General features: G+C 34.1%; 2 protein-coding genes across 3 annotated transcripts; both read right to left on the reverse strand.

Annotated features, from left to right (window-relative positions):
* Window positions 1–4,837: 4,837 nt before the first annotated feature.
* On the reverse strand, window positions 4,838–7,015 carry LOC139861916 (large ribosomal subunit protein uL23-like). Its single transcript, XM_071850438.1, has 4 exons — window positions 6,937–7,015; window positions 6,788–6,822; window positions 5,524–5,884; window positions 4,838–5,111 (listed from the first exon to the last, which is right to left on the reverse strand). The coding sequence occupies exons 2-4, from the start codon at window positions 6,798–6,800 to the stop codon at window positions 5,027–5,029; spliced, it is 459 nt and encodes a 152-aa protein (XP_071706539.1). The 5' UTR covers window positions 6,801–6,822; window positions 6,937–7,015; the 3' UTR covers window positions 4,838–5,026.
* A 1,217-nt stretch (window positions 7,016–8,232) lies between these two features.
* Window positions 8,233–11,499, reverse strand: LOC139862402 (uncharacterized). 2 transcript variants are annotated; one of them, XM_071850999.1, is made up of 5 exons: window positions 11,412–11,499; window positions 10,972–11,179; window positions 9,968–10,056; window positions 9,530–9,634; window positions 8,233–8,775 (listed from the first exon to the last, which is right to left on the reverse strand). In XM_071850999.1, exons 2-5 carry the CDS (start codon window positions 11,153–11,155, stop codon window positions 8,548–8,550), a joined length of 606 nt encoding a protein of 201 aa, XP_071707100.1. In that variant the 5' UTR covers window positions 11,156–11,179; window positions 11,412–11,499; the 3' UTR covers window positions 8,233–8,547. The 2 variants fall into 2 exon arrangements, with proteins under 2 accessions (XP_071707100.1, XP_071707102.1); XM_071851001.1 differs by having other exon boundaries at window positions 10,972–11,169; window positions 11,412–11,491.
* Between the last annotated feature and the right edge of the window lie 2,258 nt (window positions 11,500–13,757).

Raw genomic sequence — 13,757 nt, forward strand, 5'->3', positions numbered from 1 at the left:
ATCACTATATTCTTATTAATAAAAGGATGGTAATTAAACTATATATAAAAGATATCAATTAATATATTTTATATATTCTTTATCATAAATAAACTTTAATATATTAAAATGTCATAACGAATGATAAATATTAGTATATATAAAAAATATATATTAAATTTATCTAATATAACACATAAAAATAACAAATAAAGTCATTAATAATATATAAACTTGTTCAATTACCATTATACATGTTAATATATATATACTTGATATAGGTTCGTGAATCCGAGGTCAACTCTGTACTTGTTCAGTGCCATCCTATGCATATTTACTACAAACTATCGTATCGTATCGTGAGTTTCATTTGCTCCCTTTTTATCTATATTTTTGGGCTGAGAATACATGTACTATTTTTATAACTGATAGACACAAGTACAAACTATTATGCGACCAACATGAGTACTTTTATTGTGTTGATATGTAACATGTTATTGTGTTCATATGAAACATGCAAAACCCTGCTTTGTAATATCATTAATTGCTAGATAAATAAGAGGCAAACGGAATCATTATAAATAGCGCTATTGGGAGTAACGTCTCGCACTGTTGACCTCAGGTCAATTGGTGGTATAATAATGATCTCGACAATTACATATGTATTGTCTCGGGATAAAATCGTTTAGTTTTGATATTATACGCTCATGGCATACTTTTGATATACATGATATATCGTCTTTTATTAAATCTTGTGATCTATTACTGAAATCATTATTTATGACAAACCTATGAACTCACTCAACCTCGTGTTGACTTTTTAAAGCATGTTTATTCTCAGGTACTTAAATATTGCTTCCGCTGTATATTTGCTGCTTTGATGATGATTGCTTGCTATGCTTGGAGTCTTCATTACATATCATATCAATTAAGAACATTTAATGCTCTAAATACAATGTAATCTATTTATCTTCAGCTGCAAAACTCAATAAAACGTCTCATATAGAGTCGTTCTCGTTTATACATCTGTGATTTGATATAATTAGTCACAAATACCCCATGCCCTATTTGGGGGTGTGACACCTACTTACTTGCAATCACTTACACCAATACCTCATACACGGTAGCATTTAAATTAGCATACCATTTCAAAGTACAACGCTAAATTCCCAAAGTCACGAGCTAGCACAAACGATAGCATATAACACGAACAATATATTATGCTATATCACTACACATAATCATGGTTGACCAAAACACAAAGGGAACGATTATCGCGAATGAACCGTTAGCCACGCAGATGCCACTAGTATTCATCACTAGTCCCTTGGGTGGTATCGACGCCCGAACTTAAAACCCACCCGTCACATGAAATGTGGTATCGAACGCCCAAACTTTAAACCCACACTTCACGCCCGCACACATATATATGATATGGTATCGAACGCCCGAACTTTAAACCCATATCACATGCCACACATGAGAATGCGGTATCGAACGCCCGAACTTTAAGCCCTCATCCCATGCTAACACGATGTGGTATCGCATGCCCGAACTTAAACCCACATCGCATTTCACACAAGTAAATACATTACATACACACATGTATAATTATTCCACTCATCTTATTGCCTTTTGGTGAATGCTAAATCGAGCTCGCAACCTTCAACGTAACGCACCTATTACATTATACACAATATTAATCACACATTCAAGTTGGTGAACCAACTTACTCGCCACCCAAGTGTCATTTTGACCCATCTCAAGGTTAGCACACCCATTTTGGGTCATCAACACACCCAAATAACACCCACTTACTTAATATCAAAGTGTGCTAGTGATTAACTAACCAATTAAGACTCATAAACACCAATTAACACTTTGAAACCCTAGGTTAGTTATTATTGAGTCTTCATGACTCAATCTTACCCAAGAACCCTCAAAATCATCAATATTAGGTTTTATGTTCATCACTAACCCAAACCCTAACCCTTAAACAAATTAAAATAAGGAAATCAAGATTAGAGCATACCACCACACTCAAAACGTAGCTAGTGATTAGACGAACAACTTTAACACACGCGCTTTGGCCCGAAATCAACTTCCTCCTCCTTGATTTGAGCTTTCTCTCACTAAATGGGTTTCTCACTCTAGAATTGAATGGAAGAGATGATAAGGTTGGTGGATGTGAATTAAAGACTCCACCCAGCCTTTTAGTGGCTTTAAATCCGGCCTCAAGTGAAAAGATCAAAATGCCCCACGTTCAATTTAAATTAGAAACAGAAATCTGTCAACAGGAAGAGTGCGCCACGCGCACACTTAATAGTGCACGGCGCGCACCTATGGTCTGAACAGGTTCTGCCTCTGTTTAATCACCCACTGTCATCCACACTTTAAGTACCCTATTTACACCTCTGTACAATAAATATTCGGGTCTTACATTTGAAGAGTGTAGTTGGCTTAAGACTTAAGAGAGTCATCTATGTCATTGTAACAATTTGTTTTATAGTTAATTTCTCTCTTTGGGCCCCGTGGTTTTTCTATTGTTTTGGAGTTTTCACGTTAAATTCTTGAGTTGTGGATTGTTCTTATTTCTTTACTTTCTTTTATTGAGCGTGTGTTGGGAACTAGTGAAACCATTTTTCCCAACAATTTCAAACCAACTATTGTGGAATGTCGCTAATGACGTACGTCACGCCACGCCATGTCGCGTCATGTGCAACGCATGGAGAATAGCACACGAGCTTGCCGGGAACCTAATGGTGTTCACGTGAAACAACGTGATGCCCAGCTAAACGGTTAAACGCGTGCTTTCAAGTCAACCCCACGCGATTGGTAGCGTGACGTCCTCACAGGGTTGACTTGGTATTGCTGAACTGGACTATATCCCTACATTTCAGGAAGGTGGAGAACGTGGAGTAGGTTGTAGGCATGATTAGAAGGTTCTAGTGGCAGTTACAGATCGCGGGTGCTATTATAATGGTTATCATGCATAACCGTCAATTATCAATCTATAAATAGCACCCCCAGGCCTCATTCGAAGGCTAATCGAATTACTGATCAACTCGCACATACTAATCTTCTTTTGAAGCTTACCTTGGAGGCTCGGCAAAAGACAAACAACACCACCACATCCATATCCCATTTAACCGGAGGAACCCCTTCCAAAGGTTAAATTCTCCTTTTAATTTACTTGCATTCAAACCGAACAATTTTGGTTTGATCAGTCGCCTATATCAGAAACATAAGCACATTTTTACGTCAATAAAGGAAGGACAAAACGATTCATACATAGAATTCATCATAACGGAAATGAATTTTGAGACTTGAACAAAAACTCAGGGTTTGAGTGGTAAATGAGTTATACTTGAGGGTGTATACTTCAACTAATTTTTTATTCTGGAAAGAGGTAAATACGAGATTTTTCTCCAATTGGTTGGTTTTACATTTTATCTTATTCTAATACTTTTATTAACATTACATATTAAAAAAACGTAATTAGATTTAGGTTATATAAAATATATAAAAATAAAAAATTATTTGAAAAATGGGGTGTGATTGATAGTGACGGTCCATATGATCTGTTTGCTTATGCATTTGCCCTTTTAAAGTTTTTTATGAACCATGATGATGAATGATGATCCACGAGTTTTATATTTATTTCGCACTACGCTTGTTCATTTTCCTTATAATTTTACAATAATCATCGCCTCATGAGATGTTTCAGCAAAAGGACATGATTTTTGCCTAATGATTGCATATTCATTTTATCTTATTTCAAAACAAAGATTATTATTCATTATCTTTAACGACAGATACTAAAGTTTATGTTTTGTTTAATAAAAATTCATTATTCATAACAAAAAACATAATACTCAACTATAACATTTTCATAACTTGCCTCATGTTTAAATTTAACTATCATTAAATCCCTCTAGCGCTATTGAGGAATGCGAGAGCGGAGCCCCCTACCGCATTCAATCCACAATCGGAGCAAGAAACCTTCATTTCATTCGCTGAAGGATCTAAACTTGACCTTCAGATCATGAGATAACTCGAATACGTCGAATGCAACTGAGTAATTTTATTATCTTGAACGAATAGAGTGTATTAGGATGAAACTAACTAGAGGTAGAGCTTGTAGTTGAAGCTTATGCACAAGAGCTGGAGCTGAAACTGGAACTTACTTTTGAAGCTGGTAGCTGTAGCTTATTATTTTTTATAAGTGTTTGGTAAAGAGTTAGAAGACTTTCCGCTCATCTCCCGCATTCGACTTGAAAGCGATAGGCTTTTTCAAAACCATAAGCTTATTTTTAAATTCATAAGCTCTAATTTTTTTAGTCGAATGCGGGAGATGAGCCTAATTTTTTTCATAAACTACTAAAAAGCGATAGACTTATTATTCACAAGCCTATTGCAAGCCTATCACTCTCTTTTAGTCGGAGTAACTTGAGCTTATTTTTAAATTCATAAGCTCTAATTTTTTTCATAAACTACTAAAAGTAGTAGCTTATTTTTTAAGGGAGCTTATTATTTTCATATGCTATACTTTTTGTATTTACCAAACAAAGCTAATGATTTAAAGCTTATTCAAAACCATAAGTTCAAACTCATATAAGCTCTTATAGACTCCAACAAGCCGGTGTGCCGAACACATCCTCAAGTAGAAAAACATTATCTTTTCACTCGCTTAAAAAACATAATACTCCATATAATGTTGAAGGCTTCTTGTACATATTTCATTGTATTAAGCGATCGTCATTATATGGCCCATATATAATCCATATAAGCACAAACAAGGGAGCTAAAAAAAGTTAAAACAAGAAAAACTGTATGCTATTTTGATGACGTTGAGAAAGAACAAATGTAGAAAAAACATATCATAGCAAAATACCAACTATTGAAATAAAATCCATCCATAAGCATCATATCATATAACCGGCAACTAAAAAGAAACATAACAGGGTTTTCCGACTATTCAAAACAACAAAACTAAATGCAACGTCAAACTTACAATACCGCGTTGACTGTAGAAACTGCTAAAAACTTAAATGATTCCAATCTTGTTTGCAACATCCAAAGCATCATAATCTGGAGTTAACCGAACATATGCCTTTTTTGTTCCATCAGGTCTGCATTACAATTGAACAAAACGTAACAAAGTGCATCTTGAAGCATGTTCTCCAAAACATTGAGCATACAAAAAAATAAAAATCGTGGTAAAAATGGACAAATGGAAACGTTGAAAATCAAAAAACATTAATCAACTTACAATTAATGAAGCAACTCTACATTTTCACAGACATAAAAAACAATTCTAATTAAAAGCATAAATCTTTACACCAACACATCAGTTTTTAAAGGTTTATTTGGGTTATACTTCATCTCAAACAGGTCAGCTGGAAATAAAATATAGCTAAAAAGTGAACAGTTCAAATGGGTAAAACAATTTCAAATTGGTAGATTGGGTACAGTAATAACATAGCTTCAGTAATCATATTATATAGAATTAAAGCTTTAAATAGTTATGATTTAGAGTCATACCTGATCAAAGTGTTTACTTTTTTGGTCTGAATGTCATACATCTTTTTCACAGCAGCTTTAATCTTTTTCTTGTCCGCACGGATGTCGACAATGAAGACAAGAGTGTTGTTGTCTTCAATCTTTTTCATTGCTGATTCAGTGGTCAACGGGTACTTAAGAATCTGATAATGGTCCAATTTGTTTCGGGGAGGTGCACTGATGCGTGGGTATTTTGGGTCCCTCTCTTTCTTCAATGTCTTTGGGCGGTGAAAGGTAACCTTGGTTCGGACCTTCTTTGCCTTCTTTTTGAATGTAGAACCGGTCTTCACAGCCTTGGCTGTCTTCAAAGCTTGTGCCTTTGCATCACCTTTCTTTGTGACGTCTGCAAGAAAAAAAACATACGCATTAGTGTAACTGTTGATCTGATACATAATATCATGGGGTTGTTCGGGTGGACTTAGGTTTGTAGCTTATTGCTTATAAACAAATAAGCTAGAAAATGGAGGTCATTTTAAAATTATGAAACTTCCTTCACAAATACGCAATAAAATTATCGAAACACTAAAACGTGTAACAAGAAATTATAGTAAGCTCATCCAAACACCTCTTAAATGATAAAAAAGCTATACAAACAAATGAAGTAAACGAGCAATACACTGAGTAGCAACGATTGACAATCGATAGACTCCTACAAATACATCTACAAGAAGAATTCACACTTACATTTTTATGAGCCAATCAGAGTCGTTCATATAAGCAAGTCCACAAGTGTACACACAGTTCTATATATAATATACACGGAGTAGTATATAGTTTATACTCCGTAATATGCACATCATGATATATACTCTACATAATTACTATTTTATAAATGACTACAGTCACAACTTAATGAATTATTACTCCATACATCATTAAGAGAACCTAATGATACTTAACCTAATTCACTGTATGGTCTAGTATACAAGCTTTACATAAATAGATGAAATTCAAAAAAAATAATCTACTTGTAATCTATAAATGTAAGTTTTGTATCAAAAACATTATCTAGATATATACTTTATCACTAATTCACTATCATGCACTAATCATTTTCAGTTTACAAAAATAAAAACAATTTGATCGAAAATTCATACACAGAAGTATCAAAAATAAATTTTCCCCTTTTAAAACCTAGTTCAGATGTCCATTGCTCAATAGCTAAAATTATATAAGTATAAATAACTTATACAGTAATAGAACCACGAATATAAATATAATGAGCTGTTTAAATGAAGAATCAAACCTTTAGGTGCCATTGCTACTCCAATAACAGATAATCTGAAATTTATAAAAATGAAAAGCAAACAAATTAGAAGATAGAATCAAATCTATAAATATGTAGATGCAGGTACATACAAATAGAGAGCATCAACAAAAAGTGCGACTGCATACCCTGCAAAACGGTGATGAAGAGTTGGGCGCGGCAACTAGGGTTTCAGCGTATGGTGAGAAGATTTATACTCGTGGTAGGCGAAACAAAAAGTTTAAATGGGCCGCAGTGTCTTTGTAACTATCTTTATTTGGGTCGGGGCCCAATTACTAAGCCCAATAGCTTAGGCACGGTCACGGAGTCACGGTGAGCTGACAAATTTACACTAGAAAAACAATTGGTGCTAGTTGGGATACAATTCGTGGGCATAAACTGATATTAGTACAAAGAGGGTGTGTTATGGTCATGTGTATCCGTATACAAGTTATTGGTTCGATTCGAAAGTGTGAATGAACTTTTAAAGTTAGGTTTATGTCAGGTTGTAAACAAATAATTTTCCGCACGATACTAGTTACCAGGGCTTTGAATGTTACGTGTACGCGTTGGAACTCATCGAACACGTTCACAAGTTCACATGTGAAACGCTGGGAATTCAACTTGGTGTTTCAAAGTTAGTGTTAGACGATTTCTGGGAAGTTCGAAAGCACTTCAGAAAAAATGAGCAAATATACAACACTGTCAATGGTGGAGCGAAGAACCGGACAAATCTGCTCCACATTAACTTTGATTAGGGATGACAATGGATCTAACAAAATCCGAGATCTCTGGGGACCCGCGCCCGTGATGGGCGGATAAATTCAAAAATCTTTACTCGCAGGTGGGTGATGGATGTAATCTTGTACACAATGACGGGTCGCGGATGAGTGATGGATGTAATTCCGTTGAAGGTGAAATCCGATCCGAAAATACGTAATACTCGTTTAAATAATTCACAGATATATCCGCTCTAAATGGGTGGAAATCGCCACCTTGAACAAATGGTCAATACGTAATAATTTACTCCGTATAATTTTCTACATTCCCCATATCATTTTGGTATCAAACTTTTTAGTTATTAAAGCATCACACAACTACACATTATGTGTATTATATAATCAAAGCATGTTGTTTGTTTCTTTTATTAGACTATCTTAATAAATCTAATTTTTATTTTATCACTTTAGTAATTCGTCAACTATGATTGGTTTTAGCAACTAAATTTTGATTGTTAATTTAAAACATTGTAAATTCACATGTATTAGCAAAAATAAAATAAAAAATAAAGTATAATTAATGAGCATTGTCACTCCTACCATTCTCTTCAATTCCCTGCAGCTCAACTGCTCAAGGAAGGAGGTTCAAAGTATAAATTGTTGGCACTGTTCTTAAAATAAGTAAGATACATGTGTTAATTAAACAACAAAAAGGACACTTCAATGGGCTGTTGCATTGTCTCAATAAAAAGAAAAGAACCAAAACTTTTATTGTTCAGCAAAGCTTTAATTCTTTTAGTTAATGAATTACAAACATGATGATTTATACCACACTAGAACCACACATCCAAACTACATCAATCAAACGACATAAATCAATTGCATAGCATATCATTGTTGGACATATCGTCTTGTTGTCTGGGTACCATAACAAAATCTAACTCACACAAAGAACAGCTTAAGAACACTACATACTTTATAAAGTACTACCTTACCAAAAATGAGTATTATAATTAGAATTATATATAAACCGGCACAAACTCAGGGTCTGCCACCTCTGTTTCTCCTATAAGAAACTGTTGTCCAGCCATCTGCATCGACTGTTGGAGTGGGGGCCCGTGCAGGTGGCCGTGCTGGCTCACTAAGAGTCATGTTTGAAACATTTATAGATGGGTGAAGCTCATCTGCCGTTTCCATTGACTCGTCCCCTGAACTTGATCCTGAATCCGAGTCCGAATCATCATCATCATCATCACCCCCATTTACAACCTTTTGAAAAAGCATAAAATTCAACTTAAACAATGAGTTACGAGCCTCCTAGCAAGATGAAATCACCGTATTCAATTTTATAGTTGGGTGCAGCAGGTAGGTCGGGTAACATATCAGAATGGCAATGGGTCGAAAAGGGTTATTTATGTACAGGGCAAACAGGCTCAAATTTATCCGTAAATACTTCTTATAAAATTACTACATTTTTGGATATCATTACATGTGCTATATTATTAGCATTTCTTAAGAATATATGCATTCGAAATAATGCAGTTTGACTTTTGACCTGTTTCCATAAAGGCTAAATCTTCTATTTGACCCACGTGAATTTTGATAAAACATAACTAAATGGTTCAGATTGGTCATATCTAATGCTATGAGTAGCTGACATAATTGCAGCCTGCATGCTTAACCATGAAATTTTGGGTCCTTAATCTCAATATCACATAGACTATACAACAAAACAAAGTTATCCATCAGTCGTTCAAAATGATAAATTTTATTTCCTCAATAGTAGTGAACTCACACTTTACTTTAAAGAAATGAAACAATAACATTTCATGTCAACAAACCATAGAAGCGTACCTAGAAAAAAATGTTATTCATTTATAAAAAGTAACCCAATGAATATATTTTGTGTTTTAGTTGAAGTGCAGATTGGCTAAGATCATGAAAATTATTAGGTTAATAAACAAATGGAACTACATGGCGGCATATGGTAAAAACATTTGATAAGATGAAATTGACGTAGTACCTGCATCCGATGATTAGTGGTAGGAATTGATTGCCTTAGTCGTTCAATTGAGACAAAGTTACCTTCCAAACATTCTTCATGCATGATCATCAGATTATCTGATATCTGATTAAAAAAAATAACACATTGTGATAGGCAAAACAGCTAGAAGCCTAAAAACAATAACTGATAAGAAACAGAGTATAAGACTGATATAAATACAATAAAAAACCATTAGAGGAACAACATATAAGATTGGAATACTTTATACACATATAAGCTTTAGAGAAGTTTAGATCGAAGACAATGAAAAATATAGAGTCAGATTTAAACCAAAACACACAAACAGAAAGGTCATCTGAACGGGTGAAGACTAGCAAACAATACAATCTCAAATGATATTGCAATGCATGACTGGCACGCAACAAAAACAAAATGAAATATTCAGAAGAGAGTTACCTCCTCGATGCTGCCATCATCAATCTCAGTATTAAGAGAAAGCATAAAATCATCAAGCAAATTCTCCAACTCGTCCACATATAATGCCTCTGGAAACAGACAGATATTAAAAATAACAGAAGACAGAGCCAGAAAAACATACAAATATTAACCTTTCATAAACATAAAACCTTACAAACAAAACTTTGTGATTGTAACTGTAAAGTCTCGTCTGAGATTTCTAAAGTATACAACTACTGGTATCAAATGGTTTGCATGTATCACAACTACGCAAGTGCTCAATGAATCCCGAGAATACTTTGACAAAGTAAATATATTTTACAAGGCTTTAACACACATAACAACAGTATTTCACATATTAAACAAAGCAGGTAAACAATTCAATATTAGACGAAAGCAATCTGACTCCCAAACTTTGGTTTGCAAACACATACAGTATTTGTTACCCATTAAACCATCATGGTTATTTTCCAAAAAAACTCCATCCTCCTTACTCGGGTTAAAAATGTCGCTAACTGAAGACTAGTCGGTCGGGACATTGTAGGGAGTAGGGACTATTCGGCTAAGTCAGAGACTAAACCAACAATAGTCGGATGTTGATCAGCATTAATTTTAACTGTATTTGACCTACTTTGATCGAATAAACCCGACTTTGACCTAATAGATCCGACTTTGGCAGACTAAAGAAGACTAATTCAGACATTTAACAACTCTGACCTTCCAAATCGGGCATATTGGATAAATTTTACAACCATGCTCCTTACAGTATCATGTTTATAATACAGAAGTCAAAGCCAAATATTAGTTAGAATACATTCTTAAATACACAATTGCAACTTGAAAAATCATAATCAGGATCATCTGCATCTTATAAATTGCAATTATCAAAACAAAAACCAACTATAACTCATCAAATTGCCATTTATTATATACATACATTAACACATACATCTAAAAATTCATATTCCAAACAGACGATAATAAAGTTTTACTGTAAATTATACCAGCGGGTCTAATTAGCCAATGATAGATATCAACAGCAAGCTGCTGAGCTTTCTGGCGAGTATCACGCCCACCCCATTCATTCTGAATAGCCATCTGAAGTGCACTCCATCTACCTAATAGCAGATCAATTCCTTCTTTAAGCCGATTAACAGCCTCAGCTGTCAGTTGTGCAGGTACCACCATTGCTGTTAAACCCCCTACAAAACCCTAACCAAACCTTATCATTAATAAAAGCATACACTAATAAACTAATTGATTGATACACATAAGTGTCCAGTAAATTAACAATCATACAGTAATCAATCTGAAATAACTTTACAACGAAATAGCTTAAATTAACATGGCCATTCGATATATGCGTTTACCAATATACATATTTAGTGAATTTCATAAGTAATTATATAAAAATTGAATACACGAGGAGTAGATAGTGACTTACTGATAATTTCAAATTGTGAATTAGGGTTTAAACAGGAGCTGATCGAAGGAAGTGGAAGCAACAGCGGCTGCCAAAGCGCTTGTATGGCCAAAGGAGGAATCTGAATATTGTTTTGGTGAGTTTAAATAGGGCGCAGATGTGAGGGAAGAAATGGAAAGTTGGGCCTAATCGTGTTATTATCCGACCCAACAATACAAATGACCCGGTAATTTGGGCCTTATTGGTTGTACGGAGTAATAAACATAAAATAAAATTTTAAATGAAATTACTACTTATAAAAATGATGCAAAAAGATTTTTACAAAAAAAGATGCAAGATGTATGAACCAATCATCCGATTCTTTTATTTCCTCGCTTGTTTCTTTCTATAAATGTAATTAGTCCACCTCATTGTGTAAACAAATTTTTTTTGTAACTGTAGGTCTCAAATTTTCGCTCAAAATTCAAAAATTCACAAACAATGATTCTTTAAGTGAAAAAAAAATGATCTTTATGTGAAATGATCCGAAGTTGAAATAATGTAGTGAAATTAAGTGTTAAAACAATTGTAGATGAAGGTACTGTCACGATCTTTCTCGAATAAAGATTGAAGTTTTTGTCTTAAAAAACATGCCTTATGTTGAACGCTTAAGTTGACGTGTATGAGAGTCGATGAACAATATAACTAATATCTCTAAGGCTATAACAAAAGCTATACACCGAGTTAAACATATGTTTCTATCACTATACGCTACGTTTGGATTCCATATTGCAGATTGACTTTTTGAAGTCAGCTGATCTCTAGTGAATGATTAATTACACTTTGTCTATTCACAACCTTAAGAATATCTTCAACTAGGAAATTAAAATCACTGGTAAGGCCCTTTGTGCATTCCATTTCGATCACAAATCCGTAATAAGGACCTAATCCATTCCAAAATCCCTTTGGCTATTAAAAGTCTGAATGAGGTAATTTTAGCAATGTTTGGTCGATCAGAGCCATTTTAGCAGTCTTACAATCTTCAAGTTACACGCCTTTCACTTTTCAAATTTATATTGTGGATTCATTTGAACCTAATGAAACATTCCATAGCAAATCATACCTAAATTACCACCTTTTTATTCTCAACAGTCAAATTTGAACTTCCTGTCTTCAACTTATTCCATTCTATATCGTTTCATTCAATAGCACATTAAATGACCTTACTGTTCCCATAGCTAAAAGTGAGACACTTATACCATGATACATACCACACAGACCTGACACCCAACTTTTTGCACCGGATGTTTACTTTCCAATTAATGATCTGTTTCGGTACAACTCATAATTCAGTAAGTAAAATTTCTATTTTTTCGTCACTTAATCTGCCACTTAATATGAAAAATGGTTTATTTGCAAGAGACATAGAATCAAAGACCATTCCTAGTCATATGGAAAACAAAAAAAAAACACTTAATACAAAAATAAGTAAACAACCCCTAAGTATACCAAGATCAATGTGATCATATGCGTAGTCACGCATGGGAAATAAATCTCATAAGCTGCGCATCTAAGACTGTGCAAGTAACATGGTATGCGCAATAAATAGCGTATTGGCCGCTTGGTTTGATAGGGTGTGTTCACGCATTAATTGAGTATAATCCGCATGATCCACTATCACTAATGCGCATATCACATATATTTGGAAACCTATAAATGGGAGGTTTGAACTCTCATTTGAGGTTGATGTACCTTGATCCCCCGAGAGGCGAGAGCATATTATCATCATTTTCATTTTCAAGCTAATTGAAGTCATTCTAGCATTTTACTAAAGGTAATTCAAAAGTTCAAGACCGGGACACGGTGATTGACCATTTCGATATTTTCGAATGGAATATGATCATAAGGTCTCCAAAACATATCAACAACACCAACCTCGATCATAATTTAGCTTTGTATGATTGAATTTAGGCTCGATCACAATGCAAGTAGTTCGAACCACCAAACAAATACAAGTTTTATAAAAATGACCCTGACATAGACTTTAATCGGAAACAGAAAGATGGTTTTGGCTTCAAATAATAAATTAATAATTATAAGAAATAATTTGGCAGCTGAAATGTTTGATATAACAAAGTGGCAAGTACATACAAAATAGTTGTTAAATTACCAATCCAGTTCTGGTTTGAAATACATAAAATTTGATTGTCCTTATACCATCAGATAATGCTTAAATTTGAGTGACATAATAAAGAAAATAATAAGCATTACATTACTTAAGAGATAAACAAATCACCTTTACAAATTCAAACACATACATACTGAAAACTTAACAAGCAAAAATTAAGTTACAAGTTTCTTAATGTTTATTCAGGCATCAAAGCACCC

This window comes from Rutidosis leptorrhynchoides, chromosome 8 (genome assembly GCF_046630445.1).
Source record: "Rutidosis leptorrhynchoides isolate AG116_Rl617_1_P2 chromosome 8, CSIRO_AGI_Rlap_v1, whole genome shotgun sequence".
Taxonomy (NCBI): Eukaryota; Viridiplantae; Streptophyta; class Magnoliopsida; order Asterales; family Asteraceae; genus Rutidosis; species Rutidosis leptorrhynchoides.

What these genes read in the sequence shown, in the direction of transcription:
- LOC139861916 (XM_071850438.1), bottom strand. An exon ending in AAAGTAAACACTTTGATCAG is followed by an intron (nt 5,112 to 5,523) that starts GTATGACTCTAA and finishes ATTGTAATGCAG; the next exon opens with ACCTGATGGAACAAAAAAGG.
- LOC139862402 (XM_071850999.1), bottom strand. Translation starts at nt 11,155, where the DNA reads ATGGTGGTACCTGCACAACTGACAGCTGAGGCTGTTAATCGGCTTAAA. An exon ending in TTGGCTAATTAGACCCGCTG is followed by an intron (nt 10,057 to 10,971) that starts GTATAATTTACA and finishes GTCTGTTTCCAG; the next exon opens with AGGCATTATATGTGGACGAG. An exon ending in CCACTAATCATCGGATGCAG is followed by an intron (nt 8,776 to 9,529) that starts GTACTACGTCAA and finishes CTTTTTCAAAAG; the next exon opens with GTTGTAAATGGGGGTGATGA.